Source organism: Mustela nivalis (genome assembly GCF_964662115.1).
Source record: "Mustela nivalis genome assembly, chromosome: X".
Classification (NCBI taxonomy): domain Eukaryota; kingdom Metazoa; phylum Chordata; class Mammalia; order Carnivora; family Mustelidae; genus Mustela; species Mustela nivalis.
This window is the reverse complement of record NC_139040.1, coordinates 91892704-91917839: the sequence shown is the minus strand read 5'-3', so window position 1 is coordinate 91917839 and position 25136 is coordinate 91892704. Positions and strand designations below refer to the sequence as shown.

Below are 25136 nucleotides of genomic sequence, written 5' to 3'. Positions count from 1 at the left end.
ACACACAAAGTGCAATTCGTGTTTTGGATGTGTCTCCTAATTTCTTCTTCTTCTTTTTTTTTTTTAAGATTTTATTTATTTATTTGACAGACGGGGATCACAAGTAGGCAGAGAAGCAGGCAGAGAGAGAGGAAAAGAAGCAGGCTCCCTGATGAGCAGAGAGCCTGATGCGGGGCTCCATCCCAGGACCCTGGGATCATGACCTGAGCCCAAGGCAGAGGGTTTAATCCACTGAGCCACCCAGGCGCTCTGGGTCTCCTCATTTCAAGTGGATTTAAAACTGTTCAGATTAGGGACACCAAGTGGCTCAGTCAGTTAAGCGTCTGCCTTTGGCACAGGTCATGATCCCAGAGTCCTGGGATAGGGTCCCACATCCTGCTCCTTGCTTAGCAGGGAGCTTGCTCCTCCCTCCACCTACAGATCCCCCTGCCTGTGTATGTGCACACCCTCTCAATCTCTGACAAATAAGATTTTTAAAAAACTGTTCAGATTATTGTATGTTATAAAAAGTAGTGTGAAAAATAAAAGTTTTGAGAATTGTGGCAGTTAGTGGATGTTAAGATCCAATGGGAAGCTACTAGATTTTGTATTTCGATTTTTTAAATTCTTTTAATCCTGACCACATTAAGATGAATAGAGGGGCGCCTGGCTGGCTCATTTGGTAGATCATGCAACTGCTGATCTCAGTGAAGTAAGTTTGAGCCCCATGTTGGATGTAGATTACTTATAAAAAAAAGATAAACAGTTAAGAGTTGCAACTTCCTGTTGAAATAAGGATGGTTCAGATAACTTCTTGGGATCCAAAGCCTGTTGTGCCTACTTAAATGTTTTCTGCCTTTGGAGACTCAGGCCCAGACCAAGATTTCTGGGACCATCCAACTCCAGCCCACACACACACCCCCACCACAGAACAGACTACTCTGATCCCAGGGTTGTCTGGATGCTCATCAATCACTTTAAGAACTGGAGAACAGCCTAGGAACCTCTGCGTGTGTGATTACTTTTGATGGTATAACAAGTGATCAGCAGTAGTGATGGGGGTCCCTACCATGCTTCAAATGGTGCTTAGCCAAGATTGTGCTGTTTATTCCACGGTTTCAAAAGAAAGTAGTACTTCTAATTTGGGGGGAGTGATTCGCATACTCTACCGTCTCTCTGGCCCCTGGACGTTATTCTTGTGTATACAAAAAGTGCCATTAGGGATTGGGGGTGGGTGGGTAGAACTTAAGGGGTGGAGCCTCCATCTAGTACCGGAAGCTACTGTCCCAAAGCGCGCTTGCGTGGTTCTCCCACGCCCTGGGAAAGATTCCTATCCATTCGCTCTGGGCTTGGCAGCTCTTCCTGGCAGTAGGCGGCCATCTTGCTGGAGCCTGAGAGAGGGAGCCGAGAGACAGAAGGAAAAGGCGACACTGGTCTCAGGGCCGCCCCGGGGGCCTCAAGAGCCGGAGGCAGCTCCGGAGGTGGTCTCTGATCCCCGGCTCTGCTCTTGAACCTGAGAAGGGAAGGCGGAGGGCGGCGGGGGATGGGGAATGCCAAGAAGGATTGCTAGACAGGAGGAGGGGCGTCACTATGGTGACCGGGGAGGGGCGGGATCAGATCTGAATCGCTGTTGTGAGTCTTCCGGGAACTGCCCGGGAAGGGCAAAGCAGGGCAGGGCTGGGGTGATGACCATGCTAGCTGCCGGGTGGTATTTCGCGACGTCCCGGCGTCGAGGGACTTGGTGTCTACGGCAAAGATCGTCTGACAGAAGGGGCGGAATTAATTCCCTTCACTTGAAACTTTGACATTCCAGGCCCTTTGTCCTGCAGGCTCCCGCGGGCGGACACGCCAGAAGAGGAGGCCGGGGAATGGCCGCGGTGTGGCAGCAGGTCTTAGCAGTAGACGCGAGGTGAGGCGTGGGGTCGAAGCCCATGGGAGCGGAAGTTACTGTGGTGCATGCGCAATGGCGATAAGTAAGGCTGGGCGGAGAACTGGTTTTATGCGGCTGCGTGGGCATGCCGGAGGTGAGCATGCGCAGTAGCAGGGTGTGGGGGCGTGTAGGGCTGACAAGAGGGTCGAAAAGAGCATGCGGGGAAAACGCAGCCAGATCTGGGCATGCGCAAAGAGGCTGTGCTGTCAGAGCCTTTGGAAGGGGATGATGGAGCTCAGGCTGGTGACATCCTATTCCCCACCATTGCCCCCCCCCCCCGCAGCCTTCTCTTACCATCATCACTTCCCCACTCTGACCCCATCACCATCCCATTCTGATTTCCACCATTGCCCACACTGACCCCCCATCACCATGTCACCCTGACGCCTGCTATTGTCTACACTGACTCAGTCACCCCATACCAACTCCAGCAAAGCTGCAGACGGCCTCCATTGTCAGCACAGTGACCTCATCGCCATGCCTTTTATTACTGTAGATCCACTTTCATCACAGCACCAGAGGGACCCCCATCACCACTGCTGATCACTTGTCCTCCTGACCCCTCGCTGCCACACACCTCACTCTCTTTCCCTGTCCCCTGGGCTGATTGATTCCCTCTATCCTGTGCCTGCTGCCCGTCCTGCCTCCTGCCATCATAGGTACAACGCGTACCGCACACCAACGTTTCCACAGTTTCGGACACAGTACATCCGACGGCGCAGCCAGCTGCTGCGGGAGAATGCCAAGGCTGGGCACCCCCCAGCGCTGCGTCGGCAGTACCTGAGGCTGCGTGGGCAGCTGCTGGGCCAGCGATACGGGCCCCTCTCCGAGCCAGGCAGTGCCCGTGCCTATAGCAACAGCATCGTTCGCAGCAGCAGAACTACCCTAGACCGCATGGAGGTGAGCTCCTCCCCACACTGCCTGCCATGCACACCGCCCCTGTCCATATGCATTCTCTCAGCACACTTGTCGGGCACCTGCTCTGTGCAAGACACTGTGCCAGGCTCTTAGGAGAAGCAAAGGGCAGAAAGAGATAATAAGGTGGGATGCTTGGGGAGCTCAGTTGGTTAAGCCGCTGCCTTCGGCTCAGGTCATGACCCCAGGGTCCTGGGATGGAGTCTCACATCGGGCTTCTTGCTCGGTGGGGAGCCTGCTTCTCTCTCCGCCTCTGCCTGCTTGTGTGCTCTCTCTCTCTCTGACAAATAAATAAATAAAATCTTTTTTGAAAAAGATAACGTGATAACTCAATAAATGGGCAACAGACAAGATGAACACATTGATAAATAGGCAATAAACAAGATAAATGGGTCAAGAGATATGCGAAGCCAGATAAATCAATAATTAACATGGCTTCCTAAGATGGAAAAGTAAAGCAGGCTTGGGGGTAAAATGAGACTCCTGTGGGGAACAGAGGGGAGCTTCTTCTGATGGGGATGATCAGGAAAGCCCTCTCCGAGGAGGTGACAGTTGAGCTGAGGCTGGAATGAAGCAAGAGCTGGCTCTGAGTGGTTTTCAGGGGGAAAGTGTCCATTCTTTCCTCACAGAATATTTATTGAGTATCCACTCAGTGGGGAGCTAGTACCGAGGCCACCCCGGTAGTAGAGGCAGTGGTCATGGTGGTGGGTAGGGTGAGAAGGGATCTGGTTCTGGGTATATTTTGAAGACTCCAGACCTCACACATTCTTGAGGACCATCTTCAAGATGTGCCCACCCTGACCTTCCGTTTACAGGACTTTGAGGATGATCCTCGGGCCCTAGGGGCCCGTGGGCACCGCCGTTCCGTCAGCCGAGGCTCCTACCAGCTGCAGGCACAGATGAACCGTGCCGTCTATGAGGACAGGTATGCAAGGGGCAGTTATGAGCTGGGGCCTGTAAGAGGGAGAGGGACCATAGGGCCTGAATGCTAGCACCTACTTCATGTTAACCCTCCCAACTCCTGTTGGGGTCCAGGCCCCCTGGCAGTGTGGTACCCACATCAGCAGCAGAAGCAAGTCGTGCCATGGCTGGGGACACATCACTGAGTGAGAACTACGCCTTTGCAGGCATGTACCATGTTTTCGACCAGCACGTGGATGAGGCAGGTAAGCCAGCAGGTAGCGGGTCCCCTCACCACTCATTTTCCCAAACTGGGATAGCTACTCAGTGCACCCCCTTTTGGAACTCAGAGTCTCCGGCCCACCTCCGAAGGAGGGGTTGCCATCCCTAAACCTCTCCCCAAGCCCACAAGCCCTCTGCAAAGTAAAGGGGCCCGCAAGATCTCAAGTACTTGGGCTATCGTAAAAGGGCCCGGCAGCTCAAAAGAGGACTTTGCAGAAGGCTTCTGGGTCATGAGTTGCTTGGAAGAGTTTAGAGCCTTGGCTACAGAGAAATCCCCTCACAATAGGCAGCGCAGGCTTTGCAAACCGCCGAGATGTTGGTAACTGTAAAACACTGGCTAAAGTGTAGGGAGCTTTTGGCAGAGGGCCTTCTAGGGTTCCCACTCCCATTCTCAGCCAAGGAAAGCCTTTTGCAGAAGCCCCCATGCTCAGCTCAGTGGGTTTCAGCCCCCAGTGCACACAGCAGAGCCTTTTATAAATGAAAGCGCCTGGCGAGTGTGCCGTGTCCCACCAGTGGCTTCTTGGCATTGCAGTCCCAAGGGTGCGCTTTGCCAATGACGACCGGCACCGCTTGGCCTGCTGCTCCCTGGACGGCAGCATCTCCCTGTGCCAGCTGGTGCCCGCCCCACCCACAGTGCTCCGTGTGCTGCGGGGCCACACCCGTGGTGTCTCCGACTTCGCCTGGTCCCTCTCCAATGACATCCTCGTGTCCACCTCACTTGACGCTACCATGCGCATCTGGGCCTCTGAGGACGGCCGCTGCATCCGGGAGATTCCTGATCCCGACGGCGCCGAACTGCTCTGCTGCACCTTCCAGCCGGTCAACAACAACCTTACAGTGGTCAGGCTTCAGGGTGCCCGCTCATCAAGGGTGGGGCAGCCGGGCCTGGAGAGCCGTCCCGGGGAGTCAGTATGGGTGTGGGGGGAGGGGGGTTCCCCTCCAGTCCCTCATCACAGTTGTCCATGCGGTCGGACTCAGAGGGAAATAGGTCAGAACTGGGCCACTGTGCTTGACATTGGGTTGGCTTGCTGTGACAGACACCAGGGGGGACCAGTCAGGAGCCAGAGTCCCGGCTCTGGTACCCCTTCGGTTCCATCAACAGCAGGGCTGCTATTCTCCAGCCACGGGGGCCACTGGTTGGGGGGCAGGATGGCTAGTCGGCTCCTCCCAGTGGCACAGCTCCACTGCGGTCTGACCCCAGGACTGAGAGTCAAAGGGCGGGGAAAGGAAGTGAAAATCTGGCCAGGCCCCAAGTGGCAGAGAGGGGACCTGCTGAGTGAGCCTGTTGCATTCTGGGGTTCCTTCAGCTGCAGCTCTGGCCCCAGTGTGGTCAAGTCTCTGGTGAGGACCAGTCAGGAGGCAGACCGGCTGTCCTTACCAGCCTGGGATGGCCCTGTGGTTTGCCATTCACAGGGTTGGGGGGCATGCTAAGGGGCAGCTGCCCATCCTGGTTAGATGGCAAGATGGTTAGAGTGCTAGGTATGAGGCATTCCCCAGGGCCTGGTGGCAGCCCTCGCTCCGTCAGCACCAGCTACTTCAGAGCCAGAGGGGCTGGCTCTGGCTCTGAAGGATCACAAACCTCGGTCACCTCCCAGTCTTCCCGCTGCAGCCGCCCCAGGGTTAGATTCCAGTAGGAACCAGCCAGTTCCATCGACAGCAGCTCTGTCGTGGTCAGACCCAAGGAGGGACGGGCTGAGTGCAGTGTGTGGTGTGCTTGGTCTCCCCCGCAGGTGGGGAATGCCAAGCACAACGTGCACGTCATGAACATCTCCACGGGCAAGAAAGTGAAGGGGGGCTCCAGCAAGCTGACAGGCCGGGTCCTCGCTCTGTCCTTCGATGCCCCTGGCCGGCTGCTCTGGGCAGGCGATGACCGTGGCAGTGTTTTCTCCTTCCTCTTCGACATGGCCACAGGTAGGCCAGCCCCAGGCCTGCATCTGGGGTATTCGGGCTGCCGCCATCCCAGCACACAGCCTCTTACTTGTGCCCCCTCTCCCGCTGTCGTTCCAGGGAAGCTGACCAAAGCCAAGCGACTGGTGGTGCATGAGGGGAGCCCCGTGACCAGCATCTCTGCGCGCTCCTGGGTCAGCCGCGAGGCCCGGGACCCTTCGCTGCTCATCAACGCTTGCCTCAACAAGCTGCTGCTCTACAGGTGGGTACTCCCCTTCCAGGCCGCCGGGAGAGGCGGGGCCTGCTGCCACCATCAGACTGGCGTGGCTAGGGCCTGAGAGCCTGTCTCCTCCATCAGGTTAATTTGAGTGAGCAGGGAAGTCAGGTCTCCTGATGATGATGCCGGCTGTCAGTGGGAAGAGTGGTGGCAGAAGTAGCTGGTGCCGACGGAGCGAGGGCTGCCACCAGGCCCTGGGGAACGCCTCATACCTAGCACTCCACTTAATCCTCAGAACAACGCTGTGAGGAGGGGCCTGTGATCGTGCCCATTTCACAGATGAGCCACCTGAGGCATAAAATAGACTAGAGCCCTCTCAGAGCAGTGGCCTTTTCTTCCTTCCTTTCTTCCTTCCTCTTTCCCTCCCTCCGTTCCTTCACTTTTTTTTCTCTTTTTCCTTTTTGGTGTTTTTGAGTGGAGGAATTTACTATCCCTGCTCACCTGTGACACATTACCCAAACGCAGTTCTCAGCCTGGGCTGCACGCCAGAATGACCTGGAGGGCTTCACAGAATCATGGCCAGGCCCCACTCCAGGCCAGTGATTTCAGAAGCCCTGCGGCGGAACTGGACGCGTTGGTGTACTGAAAAGCTCCCCCAGCAATGTCCAGCCAGGCCTGAAGGGCACCGCCCGCAAGATGTTTCCTTTTGTACTCTTTTGTTTTTCTGCTTTTTTTTTTTAAAAAAAGAAATTCACACATGCACATAGTCGTATGTGTAATTCTTAATTTAGGCATACTCCCAAATGCAGGGCTCTTCCCCCCCATCCTCTCCCTTCCTTCCTCCCTCTTCTGCCACCTCGGCCAATGACTCTGTGTGCACCTTCCTGTTTGGTTCTCCCCTTGTAATCCGAGGCGTGTGTGTGCCCCCATTCCCCACTTTTCAGAGGGAGGGTCTTTTCATGGAAGCAGGCTCCTCCTCCATCCTCTCCCACATCTTGCGCTCCTCACCAGAGGATGCTTCTGGAACCCTGCAGTGCCTTTGGCTCATCCATTCTTTGGAATGGCCCCTTCGTTTCCCGCGGCACGGGGGGTGTCCAGTTTGGTCGGCCCTGTCCCCTCCTTGTGCCCATCTTAACCACCAAGGTCTCTTAGAAAGAGAAACCAGCGAACCGCGCTGCCTAGACTCCCCATTTCCACTGCCAGGTAGCTTCCCAGGTAGCTTCCAGACCCTCAAGAACGCACGTGCCAGCCCTGCTTGATAGGTTTACGCAGTCGCCTCAAAACCAGACCTCGTGAGCCTTGGAAAGAACTCGGGCCTGGGGGTGGGGACACAAACCATTGCCCCCCACCCCCTCACCCCCCCCCCCCGTTCACTGCCGGCCAGAGCTGAGGCGACGCCCTGACCCACTGCCATCCTTCCCTCAGGGTGGTGGACAACGAGGGGACGCTGCAGCTGAAGAGAAGCTTCCCCATTGAGCAGAGCTCGCACCCTGTGCGCAGCATCTTCTGCCCCCTCATGTCCTTCCGCCAGGGGGCCTGCGTGGGTAAGTCCCGCAGAGTTCGGGGTGTCTGGGTGGCTTAGAGCGGGGCAGGGATGGACACCACGGCCCTCTGGTGCCCGGACTTTATGGGCCTTGAGAGCTCTCACCCCAGCAGCCTCCCGTGTTGAACAAAGACCCCCAAGAGTCCAGGAACCTCACAACATGAGACATAGTCTACCCCCTCCAACCCCCAACAGCTCAGAGACCTCACACTCTGGACATGGGACTAAAACAGCCAGGTGACCCAGGTCCAGGGACTGTCCCTCCCAGGGCACCCTGCTGCCTCTGCCACCAACTCCCAACACTCCCCCTCCCCCTACCCTGGGCAGTGACCGGCAGTGAGGACATGTGTGTGCACTTCTTCGATGTGGAGCGGGCCGCCAAGGCTGCCGTCAACAAGCTTCAGGGCCACAGCGCCCCCGTGCTGGACGTGAGCTTCAACTGTGATGAGAGTCTGCTGGCTTCCAGCGACGCCAGCGGCATGGTCATCGTCTGGAGGCGGGAGCAGAAGTAGGTCCTGCCGGGTCACCTGCCCACCCATCTCCCACTCCAGCCTTGTGTTTGTAAATAAAGTTCCTGTGGTTGTGCCTGTGGCTGGCTCCCAGGTCTGCTGGGGTGGGGGGTGGGGGGTGGCTCTAGCACCCAAGCTGGCACAGGGTTTGCTCCCTTGCTCGCACCTTCAGGCATCAATTTCCTCACTTAGCAACCGGTCATTGAATGCCTCCCCGTCACAGGCCCCTCTGTAAGTGTTTGGCTCAGTCTGGCATTGGACAGACATGATTGAGCACCTGCTGGGCACCAGAGCCGTTCTAGGCACTGAGGGGCGGTAGAGCTGTGACCTCAACGGACAGAAGTGCCTGCCTTCGTGGGGCTCGTATTCAATGGCAGGTGGTTGGTAGGCAAAAATATATCATGGCCTGTGCTGGGAGGGCAGGACATAAGGGCAAAGGAGCAGAAGATTGTACTGTTTTGGGTGCTGTGATGAGAGACAACGACATTCCTGGTAGTGAAATTGAAACAAAGACCCGAATGAAGTGAGAGAGAGCTGTGGGGTGGGGGAGAGAGGAAAGGCAGTGAGTGCAAAGGCACTGAGGCTGGAGTGTGCCAGAAGGCTCACTGAAGAGGCAGGTGTGGCTGGACCAGAGTATGGTAGGAGATGAAGTCAGACAGGCCTGATCCTGGAGAGCTCTGTGGCCACAGTGAGGACTTGGGCTTTTTCTGAGTGAGAGGTGAGTCACCCGAATGAGCAGAGGAGGGACGTGATCCCATTTGGTTGGAAGAGGACCCCTCCAGGTACTATGAAAAGAACAGACTTGGAGGGGGGGTGCAGGGGTAGAAGCAGGGGGACTAGTCACAAAACCCCACAGGAGTTGAGGTGAGCAGTGATGGGGACGCAAGTGGGGGAGCTGAGGTGGGGAATATTGGCTTCTACCACAGGAATTTCATGATGTTAGTCTGCAGGGCTCTACTGGCTCCTCAGGAGGGTAAGGCCTTCCAGCTCCCCTTCCCCCTCCCCAAGGCTCTTCCCCACAAACAGGGACCAGATGAGTTGAGGACGCGGAGTACAAACCCTATGCAGAAGCAGCCATGGACCCTAAGCCTGAGCTGGTGGTTCCTGCTGATGGGGAGAGGGAATGGGGATTCTCTTTCCATCCCCAGAGGAACCCCAGACCACCCGTAGTTCCTTCCATGCCCACCCCAGGCCCAAATTCAAGGCCCAGAACAGCTCAGAGTCTGTAAAGTGATGTTCACGTTTGAGGAGACCTCCAAGTGAGGAGAGAAAGCTTAGGATATTAACAGGGGGCAAAAGAACCAAAAGGCCTTGTCAATGACCTCAGTCACCAGGAAATGTCAAAGTTGCCAGAGATGCCGAGGAGGCTTCTTGCTTCAGCTGCTCCCTTCCCTCCGGCTGCATAGGCTGCCATATCTAGATGCATCAGTAGGAGCTGCGCCTACAGTCTTGAGACCGCAGGGTCCATCCACAGAGCCACAGGCACTGCAACCCCACCCAACATTATCGAGCTACCGAACTAACACTAGCAGTCTTGTTGGAGGGGAAGAAGTCCCTGGTTTGTTGAAGCCACTGTTAATAACAGTGTGGTTAACTTGCAGGCGGAAGCATTTCTACGTGGTGCTTCCACCTTGACCTTATGGTAAATGGTGAGGAGGTAGGGACATCAGTGAGCTGAATGTTCATGACGCAGTTCATGCGTCTGTAGGCGTCAGAGGTCCCCCAGACCACCCAGACTCAAGATCTGCTGGGAGAACTCTTGGTCCCAGCCTATGGTTGCATACACACCTTTTATTTCTTTCCGTAAAAAGACACAGAGCACAATTGGCAAAGGGAAATGGTGCCCCGGGGTGAACTCCAGGGCACACCAGGCATGAGCTCACAAGGGTCCTCTCCCAGTGGACTCAGGATGTGCTTAATTCCCCCCTACCTGACAACCAGAGAAACTCATTCTTAGAGGTTGAGTGCCCAGGGTTGCTTCTGGGGGTGGTCACACGGGGGGGTCCCTGCCTGGCACATACCCAACTCCAGACTGTCCTAGAAGAAAAGCAGGTGTTCAGCATAAACCAGAGTGTGCGTATGAACAGTTGAGGCACAGTGAGTCCCTCATCATTTAGAGAGTGGTGAGAACCCTATTGAAGGACACTAAAGTTTCCAGGTGCCAGCCAAAGGCCATCCTTGAAGCAGGCCTTTCCCAGGAGAGAAGTTCAGGCCTGCTGTGTTAACTCTTTCTGCACACTGTGCAACACCAAAAAGGCACTCCATTTCAACCAAGGTCAGTGGACGGCCAAGATCACTTGGGGAAACCTCATTTTTCTCTAGCACCTTCTTCTATTTTTTTTTTAAGATCTATTTATTTGAGAGGGAGAGTGTGAGAGAGAGCATGAGAGCTGAGGTCAGAGGGAGAAGCAGACTCCCCATGGAGTTGGGAGCCTGATGCAGGACTCGATCCCGGGACTCCAAGATCATGACCTGAGCCGAAGGCAGTTGCTTAACCAACTGAGCCACCCAGGCGCCCAAGCACCTTCTTACTTTCTTCACATTCTTCATGTTATTTATTGAATCGAAATTCAAGATGGCTAATCACGGATATTGTTATACATGATTTGGGGGGTTTCTTTCCTGTGAAGCTTTGAGGTGGCAGAGTTGCCATTCTGCTTTATTTTATTTATTTTATTTTTATTCTTTAAACCCTTGTGGCCAATGTGGGGCTTGAACTCATGACCCTGAGATCAGAAGTCACATATGACTGACGTTCTACTTTATTTACTTACTAGTTCTTAGAGATTGTATTTATTTATTTGACAGAGAGAGTAAGAGAGCACAAGCAGGCAGAACAGCAGAGGGAGAGGGAGAAGCAGGCTCCCCACTGAGCAGGGAGTGTGATGCGGGGCTTGATCCCAGGACCCTGAGATCATGACCTGAGCCGAAGGCAGTCGCTTAACCAACTGAGTCACCCAGGCACCTCATCCTGACATTCTACCTTTTTTTTTTTTTTTTTTTTTTTTGGACACAGAGATAGAGAACACAAGTAGGCAGAGCATCAGGCCGAGGGAGAGGGAGAAACAGGCTCTCCAATGAGCAGGGAGCTCGATGTGGGACTCGATACCAGGACACTGGGATCATGACCCGAGCCGAAGGCAAATGCTTAACCTACTGAGCCACCCAGGCGCCCCTGACATTCTACTTTATTATTTTTTTTTTAAAGATTTATTTATTTATTTATTTGACAGAGAGAAATCACAAGTAGATGGAGAGGCAGGCAGAGAGAGAGAGAAGGAAGCAGGCTCCCTGCTGAGCAGAGAGCCCGATGCGGGACTCGATCCCAGGACCCTGAGATCATGACCTGAGCCGAAGGCAGCGGCTTAACCCACTGAGCCACCCAGGCGCCCAACTTTATTATTTTTTTTAAAGATTTTATTTATTTATTTGACAGAGATTACAAGTAGGTAGAGAGGCAGGCAGAGAGAGAGGAGGAAGCAGGCTCCCTGCTAAGCAGAGAGTCTGATGTGGGACACTGGGACACTGGGATCATGACCCGGGCCGAAGGCAGAGGCTTCAACCCACTGAGCCACCCAGGCGCCCCTGACATTCTAATTTAAAAATCTTTTTTTTTAAAAAAAGATTTTATTTATTTGACAGAGAGAGATCACAAGTAGGCAGAGAGGCAGGCAGAGAGAGAGAGAGGAGGAAGCAGGCTCCCTGCTGAGCAGAGAGCCCGATGCGGGACTCCATCCCGGGACCCCGAGATCATGACCTGAGCCCAAGGCAGCGTCTTATCCCATTGAGCCACCCAGGTGCCCCTAAAATCATTTTTGTGATTACTTTTCTTGACTAACAACCTACAAGGAAATAAGTAATGAGCAAACAACTTAAAAAAATCATCTTTTTTTTTAAAGATTTTATTTATTTATTTGACAGGCAGATATCACAAGGAGGCAGAGAGGCAGGCAGAGAGAGAGGAAGGGAAGCAGGCTCCCTGCTGAGCAGAGAGCCCAATGCGGGGCTCTATCCCAGGACCCTGAGATCAGGACCTGAGCCGAAGGCAGCGGCTTAACCCACTGAGCCACCCAGGCGCCCCCAAAAAAATCATCTCATTTGTCAAATTTAGGCCTCTGTTAACTTGTTCATCATCACTGTGCCTCCAGTGTGACATCAGATCTGGAACTCTTAACCATTCCACCATCAATGCCATTCTAGTCTTTGACTTTGAACCCATGTGTTTATTTCACGATAGCCTTGGTAGTCTGAGCTTGAAGCAGAGCCCCTGTTAATTACTACCTCATCAATGTCCCGCTGGCCAAATCTCAAACCAGGGCCTCTGTAAATGTCCCACCAGCTCTTGTCTTCTGATCTGACTTTGAATTTCAGATTCTGTTCATTTGTGATCAGTGCCCCTTTGCTTCAGCAAGCGTTCCAACCATGAGGACCCTCAGTCCTGACGTTGAATCTGGGCCTCCATTAATTATTTTGCCATTATTTGTCTATTTATTTAATTTATTTATTTTTTATTTTTTATTTTTAAAGATTTTATTTATTTACTTGAGAGAGAGATAGTGAGAGAGAGCATGAACGAGGAGAAGGTCAGAGAGAGAAGCAGACTCCCCGTGGAGCTGGGAGCCCGATGCGGGACTCGATCCCGGGACTCCAGGATCATGACCTGAGCCGAAGGCAGTCGTCTAACCAACTGAGCCACCCAGGCGTCCCTGTCTATTTATTTTAAAGATTTTATTTATTCATTTGACAGAGCATGCAGAAGCAGGGCATGCAGAGGGGACAGAGAGAAGGAGAAGCAGACTCCCAGCTAAGCAAGGAGCCTGATGCAAGGCTCAATCCCAGGACCCCGAAGGCAGATGCTTAACCAACTGAACTACCCAGGTGCCCCAGTTATTTTACCATTGATGCCTGTGTGGTCCAAACGTCAGGCCAGTCCTCTGTAACTAACTGGTCTACTGTCACTGTCTCTTGTCTAACCTCAAATCTGGGCATCTCTTAATGTTTCCTTCACCAGTGCCTCTCTGGTAGGACCCCAAACGCAGACACTTATAACTTTGCCACCATCGGTCCTGGGCCTCTGTTTTTTAGGTTTTGTTTTGTGTTTTTTTTTTTAAAGATTTTATTTATTTATTTGTCAGAGAGAGCACAGGCAGGGGGAGAAGCAGGTTGCCCGCTGAGCAGAGAGCCCAGAGAGGGCTCAATCCTAGGGCCCTGGGATCACAACCTGAGCCAAAGGCAGACACTTAATCAACTCAGTCACCCAAGCATCCCTGGTTTTCCTTTGAACTTGAGTCTTTTTAACTCTTCCCCCATCAGTGCTACAGAGATCTGAACTCTGAGACTCTATTTATAATTCCACCATCAATAATTCTTTGTCCAGGGCGCCTGGGTGGCTCAGTGGGTTAAAGCCTCTGCCTTCAGCTCGGGTCATGATCCCAGAGTCCTGGGATTGAGCCCCACATCGGGCTCTCTGCTCAGCACGGAGCCTGCTTCTCCCCTCTCTTTGCCTGCCTCTCTGTCTACTTGTGATCTGTCTCTCTGTCAAATAAATAAATAAGGTCTTTAAAAATAATAATAATAATTCTTTGTCCTTGAATCCAGGCTTCAGTTAACTGAATATCACTGCACCTCAGGTCTGAAACCTGAGCCTCCATGGGCTTTCCCACACTCACTGCTCCTCTCACTTGACTTCAAGAAACTGTACCATTCTGTACCCCTATGATCTTACCTCAAACCCTGGCCTCTAATTACTATTTTCCTATAATTGCTCCTTCGATCTGACCTTGAACCTAGGACACTGGTAACACTTGTAGCATCAGTTGCCCTCTAGGCAGACCTCAGAAATCATGTATGTTAACTATTCTATCACTTCCCTTCTTCTGTGACATTGAACCTGAGCTTTTTTCAACTATTCCAACATCAATATCCCTCTGGTCTTATTTGGAATGGAAATTCTGCTGACTACTCTTTGGTCCAACTGAATCTGCCTCTAATTAATACCCACCATCACTGGCTTTTTGCTTTAACTGGGCCTTTTGGAACTCTAGAACCATCAAGGCATCTCTGGTCCGACCTCAGATCCAGACTCTGGGGATCCCTGCATGGCTCAGTGGGTTAAGAGTCTGCCTTCACCTCAGATCATGATCTCACGGTCCCAGGATCAAGTCCCACATCGGGCTCCCTGCTCAGTGGGGATTCTGCTTCTCCCTCTGCCTACCTCTCCCCACCCGACAAATAAAAATTAAAATATTTTTTAAAAATCCAGACTCTATTAGCTTCTACTCCATCAAGACCTCCTTTTTTAAGATTTTATTTTTTATTTTTTTAAAGATTTTACTTATTTGTCAGAGAGAGAGAGAACCCAGGAGGAGTGGCAGGCACAGGGAGAGGCAGGCTCCCCACTGAGCAAAGAGCCTGATGTGGAGCTCAGTCCCAGGACTGTGGGATCGTGACCTCAGGATACTTAACCAACTGAGGCCCCCAGGTGTCCAAAGATTTTATTTTATTTTATTTTTTTTAACGTAATCTTTATACCCAACATGGGACTCGAACTTAGAACCCTGAGATCAAGAGTTGCATGCTGTACTGACTGAGCCCACTAGGCCATTCAGGTGACCCAAGACCTCCTTTGATTTAAATTCTCACATGGGGGGTGCCTGGGTGGCTCAGTGGGTTAAAGCCTCTGCCTTCAGCTCAGGTCATAATCCCAGGGTCCTGGGATTGAGCTCAGCATCCGGCTCTCTGATCAACGGGGAGCCTGCTTCCCTCTCTCTCTGCCTGCCTCTCTGTCTACTTGTTCTCTCTGTCAAATAAATAAATAAAATCTTTTTTAAAAAGAATTTATTTATTTATTTATTTGACAGAGAGATCACAAATAGGCAAAGAGGCAGGCAGAGAGAGAGGAGGGAGCAGGCTCCCCGCTGAGTAGAGAGCCCAATGTGGGACTCGATCCCAGGACCCCAAAATCACGACCTGAGCCAAAGGCAGAAGTTTAACCCACTGAGCCACCCAGGCTCCCAATAAATACAATCTTTTTTAAAAAATTAAAAAATCTATAAATTCTCACATGGGTGTCTCTCAACTAATCCAACATGACAGGCTTCTCAACCAACTAAACCCCAGAGCTTTTAGTAGCTGTTCCATTACTGGTGCCCATCTGCCCTGACCTCAAACACAGACCTCTATATATAAACTGTTCCATCGTCATCAACCCTCAACATCAAGGCTGCCCAATCTGGTTTCAAACTGCCCATCTCTCTGGTGTCACCTTCTCTCTTAACGATTCTATCATTAGTGCCCTTTCTGGTCTACCTTCAAAACAAGGGTCTCTATTAAATATCCTACCATCACTGCTCCTCTTGCATGACCTTGAACCTGAGCTTTCCTTTCATATTCTACCCAAAAGACCCCTCCAATCTCAAACCCAGATCTCTGTTAACTCTTCATCCAAAAACGCCACACTGGTGGCCCCTGCACTTCCTTTTAACTATTCAACCTGCAGTCCTTGCTCAACTGACTTGGAATGTAGGCCATTTTAACCCTTAAGCCACAATGGTCCACTGGTCTGACCTCAGACCTGGTCCGATGCTAACCACTACGACATCAATGTCCTCCTCATATGTTCTCAAGCCAGGATTTATCTATCTCTCTCTTTTTTTTTTAAAATTTTTTTATTTATTTATCAGAGAGAGAGAGGGGGAGAGAGTGAGCACAAGCAGACAGAATGGCAGGCAGAGGCAGAGGGAGAAGCAGGCTCCCTGCCGAGCAAGGAGCCCGATGTGGGACTCGATCCCAGGACGCTGGGATCATGACCCGAGCCGAAGGCAGCTGCTTAACCAACTGAGCCACCCAGGCGTCCCTATCTCTCTCTTTTTAAAAAGATTTTATTTATTTATTTGACAGAGAGATCACAAGTAGACAGAGAGAGAGAGAGGGAAGCAGGCTCCCTGCTGAGCAGAAGGCCCGATGCAGGGCTCAATCCCAGGACCCTGAGATCCTGACCTGAGCTGAAGGCAGAGGCTTAACCCACTGAGCCATCCAGGTGCCTCATGCCGGGATCTCTTTTATTGTCGTTCTATCTTCAATGTCATCCTGGTCCCTAATCAAAGCTCTCCCACTGTCCTTGTTCTGTTGTCTGTCTGATTCTCAACCAGGACTCATTTACTCTTCTATATTCAAATATCTACTAGTCTAAAATTATCCAACACAGCTATTTAATGATGCCCAAATCCCTCCATTCCAGACCTTGCCCTGAACTCAGTCCTTCGTTCAATTTACCACCCTCAACTCCCCTCTGGTTAGACCTCAGACCTGATCCTTTGGTAACTACTGTGTTACCGATTCCCTGCGGGTCTGTCATTGAGCTTGTGCAGTTCTCTTCCAACACCAGTGCCCTTTGAACCTGAACTCCAACCCCAGGCTCTGCTAAATATTTTCCTTTTTTAAAATTTTTAAAAAGATTTTATTTATTCATTTGACAGAGAGTAGGAGAGCACAAGCAAGGGGAGCGGCAGGCAGAGGGAGAGGGAGAAGCAGACTCCCCACTGAGCAGGGAGCCCGATGTGGGGCTCAATCCCAGTACCCCAGGATCATGAACCAAGCCAAAGGCAGACACTTAATGACTGAGCCACCCAGGCTGCTGCTAAATATTTTAGAATCTATTCCCCTTTGGACTAAACTCAAACCCATAGATGTATTCAATTGTTCCCATCCCTATCTCTCTGGTCTGACCCTAAAACAGGGCTTCTGTTAAGCATTACACCCTGAATGTTTCTCTAGTCAGAGTTCAAGCATTTGCCAACTGTTCTAACATCAATATCTCGCAGCCTCAATACTCAAACTGTTCTGTTCGAACTGTTGATTAATTGCAAACTAATTAAAAATCCCGGCCCCTCCTACCTTGACCTCAAACCTGGGTCTCTTTATCCCACCATCAGTGACCTTCTGATCTGTTATTGAACCCTGTGTACTCACTCTTCTACCATCAATGCTCCCTCTTACCTGACTTTGAACCACATCCCTGTTAATTTGTCCACTGTCAATTCCCCTCGGGTGGTGTTGCCTTTCACTGGTAAGGCTAGGACTATTATTAATGCTCCCTTGGCCTGAGCTCAGACAAGGGCTTTTGTTAATAACTTCGCCATCAATACTCTGTTGTTTTAGAGCGCTGACCCTGACACATGTTAACTAGTCCATCATCCATGCCCCATTTTCTGACCTTAAACTTGGACTGTCACTAAATTAAGTCTTTCAACATCTGTGCCCTTTTGGTGAGATTTCAAACCCAGCTCATGGTAAACATCCTGGCAATGGTAGCCTTCTGGGCTGAACTCATATATAGCAGAGAAGAGGAACACCTACTAAACTTATAAGGACTTCAGAGTGGTCACTACTGGTGAAATACAGCCTACGGCCAGATATAATGGGACAAGAGGTTATGATGTGGGCTTAAGTGTTCACAAAAATAAATGGGGACTTGGGGTCCCGGGGTGGCTCAGTCATTAAGCATCTGCCTTTGGTTCAGGTCATGATCCTGGGGTCCTGGTGTCAAGTCCCACATTGGGCTCCCTGCTCAGCAGAGAATCTGTGTCTCCCTCTGCCCCTCCCTTCCCCCTGCTCATGCATGTATGCAACTTCTCTCTCTCACTCGCCTTCTCCCAAACAAATAAATAAAACCTTTAAAAAAAACAATAATAATAAATGGGGACTCTAGTGGAGGCACGGACTGGGATATCGACACCCTCATGATCCCTTCCTGACTTGGTGTGAGCCAGGGAATCTCCACAACCCAGTCTGTGTGACCCACAGGTGTCCACACTCCGGTCTGTGTGACCCTGGGAGGTCCATCCCCCAATATGTTTATATCCAGAAGTGTCCACATTCCAGTTTCTGTGACCTGAAAAGTGTTAACCCCCCGGTCTATGTAACCCCAGAAACGCTCACAGTATGGCCTGTGTGACACCAGGAGTGTGTGTATACCCAGTCTGTCTGACGCCCATGTTTCCAGACTGCATGCTGCAGGACTCAGTGGGAGTCCACATCCCAGCCTGTGTTATCTCAAGTGGGCTGACACCCCAGTCCAGGGGACTCTCAGAGTGTCCAGACTCCTGTGTGACCCCAGGAGTTTCACACCCCACTGACAAAGGAGAGAAGGAATGAATAGACAGATAGCCTTTCATTTCTGCTGCTGATAATTAGATAAACGTAGATTCCAATAAGTTTTTATAAACACAGGTACTTGTAAGCTAAATTAAAAACAGGAGATAGAGGGGCGCCTGGGTGGCTCAGTGGGTTAAAGCCTCTGCCTTCAACTCAGGTCATGGTCTCAGGGTCCTGGGATCAAGCCCCACATCAAGCTCTCTGCTCAGCAGGGAGCCTGCTCCCCCCCCCACACCTGCCTCTCTGACTATTTGTGATCTCTCTCCCTCTGTCAAATAAATAAATAAAACCCTTAAAAAAAAAAAAAACAAGAGATAGAACTTCCAAATCACTTGAAAAAAACGATTCTATAACAAAAAGTAGACCACTAAGGAAATACCAAGGAAGCATGAAAAGTGCTGAAAACAGGGCACCTGGCCAGCTCAGCTGGTGGAACGTGCAACTCTTGATCTTGGGGTCGTGAGCTCAAGCCCCCGTTAGGCATATTTGCTTCTTCTAAAAAGTTTAAAATTTGGGGGGGGGGGCACCTGGGTGGCTCAGTCAGTTAAGTGTCTGCCTTAGGCTCAGGTCATGATCCCAGGGTCCTGGGATCGAGTCCCACATCGGGCTCCTGGCTCAGCAGAGAACTGCTTCTCCCTCTTCCTCTGCTGCTCCCTCTGCTTGTGCTCATTCTCTCTCCCCCCGACACATAAATAAATAAAATCTTTTAAGAAATTTAAAAAGTTAAATAAGGGGCGCCTGGGTGGCTCAGTGGTTTGGGCTGCTGCCTTTGGCTCGGGTCATGATCTCAGGGTCCTGGGATTGAGCCCCGCATCGGGCTCCCTGCTCCGCAGGAAGCCTGCTTCCCTCTCTCTCTCTCTCTGCCTGCCTCTCTGCCTACTTGTGATCTCCGTCTTTCAAATAAATAAATAAAATTTAAAAAAAAATAAAAATAAAAATAAAAAGTTAAATAAGATCTAAATCTTATTTAGATTTAGATGAATGATTCAGAAAGATTTTTTCAATGATAAATACAAAAATGAGAAAAAAGTAGTTGCGATATACATTCAAGATAAAATCGAGGGAAAAAGCAGTAAACACACTAAAAGGACCCTTTTTATACATCAGGGGCATGCTCAGTTGAAAACATAACAGTCACGAATTTCTGTAGTCTGCATAACAGAGAACAAGCCTTTAACTAAAGGAACAGAAGACAGCCAACAGGATCCTTGCCAACTCCTTCACAGGGCTGGGACAAGCACAGCAGTGTTCACACCAGACATTAAAAAAATGGAATAGGCATCTAAATTAGGTTTAGCAGGTAATGGAGGGAAATCGAGGAAGTGGACACGTGGTCTACCCGTTTTCCCAGCGCTGGGCCCAAGGACGGATACTTTTGCAGCCTTGATTGTTGTCCCTTGTGGTGAATATGAGGCCACAGGTACCATGTGGAAGGATCCTATTAGATCTTGACAACCCTAGGTCCATCTTCAGGTGCTTAGTCAATGGGAGAAATCACTGATGGTCACATTCCATCCCCAGGCTCAGCTGAGTAAAAAAGACAGGCACTACCCAATTACCCAACCACAGGAAACCCTCGGGTTACTAGAAGGAGGAAAAAAAAAATTATTCTGCGATGTCCTTTAAATCAAAGGACCTCTGTTCTGATCGGCCTGTAGAGATAGAGATGCACTAGTACAAATCAAAATTCCCCAACGAAGGTAAATCTTGGGCAAATGAGACTCGCTTAATGGTTTGATTTCATAAAAATAATCACGCTTTCTCTGATTATCAATGGTTGGTGTAATACAAGTAGGCATTTTGTTTTAGTTGGGTTTGTTTTTTTCCTAAATGGAGACAGGTTCACGGATCAAACAAGCTAGTCCTCCTCCATTTAATGGAAGATGAGGAAAAACTGAAGACTTGACCGGGTCTGGGGCGGGGGATTCATTTCTGAGAGGCGCCTCTTGTGTGACTGGCTGGCGTGGATGTTAGCTGCTGGCCCGGGGTGTACCTCGTTTCTCTCCCCCGCACCCTCCCTTCCTCCAGAACTCTCTTTCTCATGTAGCTTTTCCAATAGGAGAGCCTGGACTTCTTGACATATTGGCTGGGCTCGATTTGGAGGAGGGAACGGGAGAGAGAAAGAAAGAAAGCAAACAACCAAGGGAGAGCGTTCACCTAACTGCTGCAGTCTTTTTTTATAAACTAACGGCAGCGATGCTATCCCATCATTTCTGCCATTTTCTCTTTGTTAGAAACCAATCAGGTAATTCAGGCCACACTCACAGGGACGGGGTTGGGGGAGGGGGGAATCACACAAAGGCAGGAACACCAGGAAGCTGGGATCTTTGGGGACCATCTTTGAAACTGCCTGCCACATTGCCCCTAAGGTATGTGAGACCCCAGACAAATATGTGTTTGCAGGATCTGTCTGTACAATGGGAAGAAGAAATGCATTATAAAGTTGATGAAGTTCTAGAACCTAGGTGAGGTTTGGTGGGCTGAGGTCCGGAGCCGATGACCAAGAAAGAATTCTTGAGACATCTTTGGTGCAAAATGGTGGTTTATTAAAGCACGGGGACAGGACCCGTGGGCAGGAAGAGCTGCTGCCCCGGGTTGTGGGGGATGGCAGGTTATGTACCCTGCTGTTAGGGGAAGGTGAGGGGAAGGGAGGTTTCAGTGGAGTTTTCATATGCTAAAGAGGGCCTACAAGGTGCCAGGATGTTCCAGGCCTGCCGGAGGCCTTGCCCTTGCTGCTGGATCAATGTTGTCTTTAGACCAGCCATTAACATTAAGATCTTTGGGAGACTTTTTGGTGGGGTGTCACAATCCTGCTATCAATCGTCTTTGTTAGTGAGATTTAGAATATTTGTAAGCCAAGGGAGACTCCTGTCTAGCAGGATTGTGAGCTCTGCAAGTTAACTATTTGCTTATTGTTCTTGGCAGTCAGGGCTGCCTGAGGGATGCTACACTTATGGAGGGGAAAGGGTGAAGAGGGGGTGCAAGGCGCCAGCTTTTGCTTTGTCCTCAGCCAGCCTCCTGCTCCCTCATCAAAGTCATGGGTCCGTATGCGGAAGTGTGATTTATTGAGGAAGATTTAGAACAAAATAGGGAAGAGGCACTTAGGTATTTGTTTCTTGTCCGCCCAAAACACCTGAAAAACCCTCAGTGTCCAGGCTCTACGTCTTCCTGTTCTGGTGCAGGAACAAACTCCTCATGTCCTTTACTGCCAAATGTGCCTAAAAAGGAAAAGCAACCAGTTTTTCACTTCTATGTAGAGAAGAAGCCAGTTTTTCACCTCTTTCTGCATTTGCTTTCCGCAAATGTCATTTTTATGACTCACCTAGAGTACTCAACGTTGCAGACAGCAGGCGTGGGAGGGTTCTCTTCCCCACACCAGGCAGTCCTCTGTGACCCCAGCTGGGTGTCCTACCATTTAACTCAATTCTGGCTCACTTCCCCAGGCTAAGGGCTCAATCCCACAAGACCATCCTCCCTACAATAACTTAAGATGCCAGTCACAAGTGGCAGGTCTCCAGATTACCCACAATTGCAGTCAGATTTGGCTCTAACTCAGAGGTTCCCACCACACCTTCCTCGGTTTTTTATTAACTTGCTAGAGCAGTTCACAGAACTCAGGGGAACACTGACTTAACATTTACCAGTTTATTACAGAACACGATAAAGGATACAGATAAACAGCCAGATGAAGAGATACATGGAAGCCTGTCTGGGAGGGTCCCAAGCAAAGGAGCTTCTAGAATTTCCTGGGGATTTGGGGTGCATCACCCTCTTGGTGTGGCTGTGTTCACCAACTTGGAATCCCTCTGAACCCCACGCTATTGGGATTTTGATGGAGGCTTCCTCACACGCGCATGGTCCGTCATTAACTCCATTTCCAGCCCCTCTCCCCTCTCTAGAGAACAGGAGAGATGAGGCTGGAAAAGCTTCTTTTTTAAAAAAAATTTTTATTTATTTATTTATTTGACAGAGAGAGAAAGAGATCACAAGTAGGCAGAGAAGCAGGCAGAGAGAGAGATGGGGAAGCAGGCTCCCTGCTGAGCAGAGAGCCAGATGCGGGGCTCGATCCCAGGACCCTGAGATCAAGACCATGACCTGAAGGCAGAGACTTTAACCCACTGAGCCACCCAAGCGCCCCGTTGGAAAAGCTTCTGATGATGCTTTGGCCTTTCTGGTGACCAGCCTCCACTCTGGAACCATCCAGGAGCCCCCCCAGAGTCACCTCAATGGGATAAAAGGTGCTCCTAGTGCTCTTATCACTTAGGAAATTACAAAGGTTTCAGGGGCTCTGTGTCGGGAACAAGGAGCAGAGACCAATCTGTGTTTCCTATTATCACACAGTACCACGGCTCTTTAGAACTTGTCTGTACTGGAAAAACCTAGATATTTTTACCTCGTCAGGTCCCTACACCGTTTATTTGACACTGGTCACATCCTCCTCGTGACATTGCATTATCCACTGGGCTGCCCATAAATACTGGCTTCCAGAGACGACTCCTACAGGAGGGGTCCCCGTGCTTTGTCAACAGGGACCGCAAAAGCAAGTCTTCTGTCCAGTACGCAGGAAAACGTAGACAGTCCTGCATTTTCTAGTCATGTTACATTTACTGTTTGGAATTTTATGGCAAAAATATAAAAACACACATCTTCTAACCATGTCTTCTCTTGAATTCTTTAAACAATAATCACTGCATTCCTAGAATGAAATCTACAGCAACTTCAGTTGGACCTCTGCCTTCCACACTCCCACCACTGGTGGGGCAGAGAGGCAAGGGGCCCATGGCAATGAGAAGCGTAGTCCTGTTTGTACCAAGAATGTCCATTCCTCGGGCGCCTGGGTGGTTCAGTTGGTGAAGTGGCTGCCTTCCGCTCAGGTCATGATCCCCAGGGTCCTGAGATCGAGCTGCGCTTCAGGTTCCCAGCTCTGTGGGGAGTCGGTTTCTCCCTCTCCCTCCACCCCACCCCTGCTTGTACCCCCCCCCAAATGAAAAAATAAAGTCTTAAAAAAAAAAAAGAACCAAAGTTCAATCAGGGCATCTGTCTGCCCCCATACCTAAGGTCAAGGGGAAGAGCATCTCCAATAAAGAGAAATGGGGATCAGGGTCCGCAGGGGTCCTGGTCCAGACCTGGGCCACCTCATTCAAATGGTGCTCCTGGCTCCGGCCAGTCCCAGCCACCAGAGGGGGTTTTAGACCACTTTGAGGAAGGCATTCAAAGCAGGGGGCACCCTGCGGCTCAGGGACCAGAGCAGGGGTCCTCCTTGCCCTGCCTGGGAGGCATGTCAAATTTACATGTCAAATACAAAAACTCCATATCATCCTGCTTTAGGAAACTATTAACGTTAACGTGTTCTCTATTAGAGAGGTAGTTTTGGAACGCATGCAGGAATTCTTTAATATTCTTCCACTCAAGTGACATTACTTAATCCCCCTTCCCTGGAGAGTGGGCCAGACTCAGTGTCTCATTTCTCATGAACAGACTTTGGTTCGGTGACAGCGGGTAGCTTCTATCAGTAGCTCATAAAAGGCATCCGTTGTTCCCGCAGGCTCTATTGTGCTCACTCTCTCTCTTTCTCCCCCTTGTCACCTGCTCTAGGGGAAGACAGACACCTTATTGCAAGGACATATCAAGAATCCGTATGGAGAGGCCCGTGGTAAGGAACTGAGGATACCCGCCAACAGTCAAGGGAATAAACTTGAAAGCAGATCCCCCTGGGCAAACGAGCCTTTCAGTGAGACCCCGAGCCACCATTCTGGCTGAAACCTCGAGAGAGAGCTGGAGGGGGAACCACCCAGCTAAGACAGTCCTGGACTCCAGGCCTTGGAAAATGTGGATGATAATAAATTGTTGTCGTTTTAAGTCACTAAGTGTTGGCGGGGGGTGAGTTGTTCCACAGCAAAAGGTAGCTGGGACAAATGTTATTGGTTAAAAATGTTCGATAACACTCTGTAAATTACGTCTCCAGTTCACAGGTGGGATGAAGTAGAGGAAACAGGAGGAATTATATTGGCCCTTCTCACAAGGAAAGATCTTCATGTTTATGTCTGTTAACTATTGGGCGCCTGGGTGGCTCAGCTGGTTACGCCACCACCTTCAGCTCAGGGCATGATCTCAGGGTTCTGGGATCAAATCCCACGTTGGGCTCCCTGCGCAGCAGGGAGTCTGCTTCTCCCCCTGACCCTCTCCCCTTTCATCCTCTCTCTCTCTCTCCAATAAGTAAGATCTTTAAATAAAATTAAAAAATAAGTTTGTCAACTGTTACCATTTATATAAATGTTGTGCTAAAAACTGTTGTATCATTCTTAGCCCCCACCACCAAAGAGCTATTGAATAGTTGTTATTCACTGTGAGTTATTGGATATATTTAGAAATATGAAACTGCATTAAGAGACTATATTTAAGTTATAATTAAAGCTTGCAAAGAGTTTATTCTTGTTTTCCTTCCAGCTAATCTGGATAAGTGTTTGTTTACATTTTTGTACAGAGGTTGCTTTCCAAAGACATGCTTGAAGATGCAGCAGAGTTCTTAACCAGCTTAGTGAATAAGTCAGGGCCATGAGATGTTAGGAGCTGGGATCCCTGAGCCAAGGATTGGAGGGTTTTAGACATCACTGCTTCCAACAATCACCTCCCAGGGCTAGGATGAGGCAAACAACATGTCTGGAGTGCAGAATTATTTTTTTATTCTTATTTTTTTGAGATTTTGTTTTTAAGTAATCTCTACCCCCATTGTGGAGTTCGAACTCACAACCCTGAGATCAGCATCACAAGCTTCACCAACTGAGCCGGCCAGGCACCCATAGAGTACAGAATTTAAGG

General features: G+C 50.4%; 1 protein-coding gene across 13 annotated transcripts; it reads left to right on the top strand.

Annotated features, from left to right (window-relative positions):
- The first annotated feature begins 1249 nt into the window (after positions 1-1249).
- On the top strand, positions 1250-24744 carry WDR13 (WD repeat domain 13). Of its 13 annotated transcripts, none has more exons than XM_082718084.1 (12): positions 1286-1460; positions 1809-1888; positions 2193-2809; positions 3640-3749; positions 3860-3990; positions 4539-4846; positions 5737-5917; positions 6014-6155; positions 7536-7654; positions 7981-8161; positions 23913-23970; positions 24283-24744. In XM_082718084.1, the coding sequence occupies exons 3-12, from the start codon at positions 2804-2806 to the stop codon at positions 24301-24303; spliced, it is 1257 nt and encodes a 418-aa protein (XP_082574210.1). In that variant the 5' UTR covers positions 1286-1460; positions 1809-1888; positions 2193-2803; the 3' UTR covers positions 24304-24744. The 13 variants fall into 13 exon arrangements, with proteins under 13 accessions (XP_082574218.1, XP_082574210.1, XP_082574220.1 ...); XM_082718087.1 differs by having other exon boundaries at positions 1310-1460; positions 2569-2809; XM_082718091.1 differs by having other exon boundaries at positions 1338-1460; positions 2603-2809.
- Positions 24745-25136: the final 392 nt, after the last annotated feature.

Coding starts and splice junctions, on each gene's coding strand:
- WDR13 (XM_082718087.1), top strand. CDS start 1,848: ATGGCCGCGGTGTGGCAGCAGGTCTTAGCAGTAGACGCGAG. Junction 3,991..4,538: donor CCAGCACGTGGATGAGGCAG/GTAAGCCAGCAG, acceptor TTGGCATTGCAG/TCCCAAGGGTGCGCTTTGCC. Junction 7,655..7,980: donor CCGCCAGGGGGCCTGCGTGG/GTAAGTCCCGCA, acceptor TACCCTGGGCAG/TGACCGGCAGTGAGGACATG.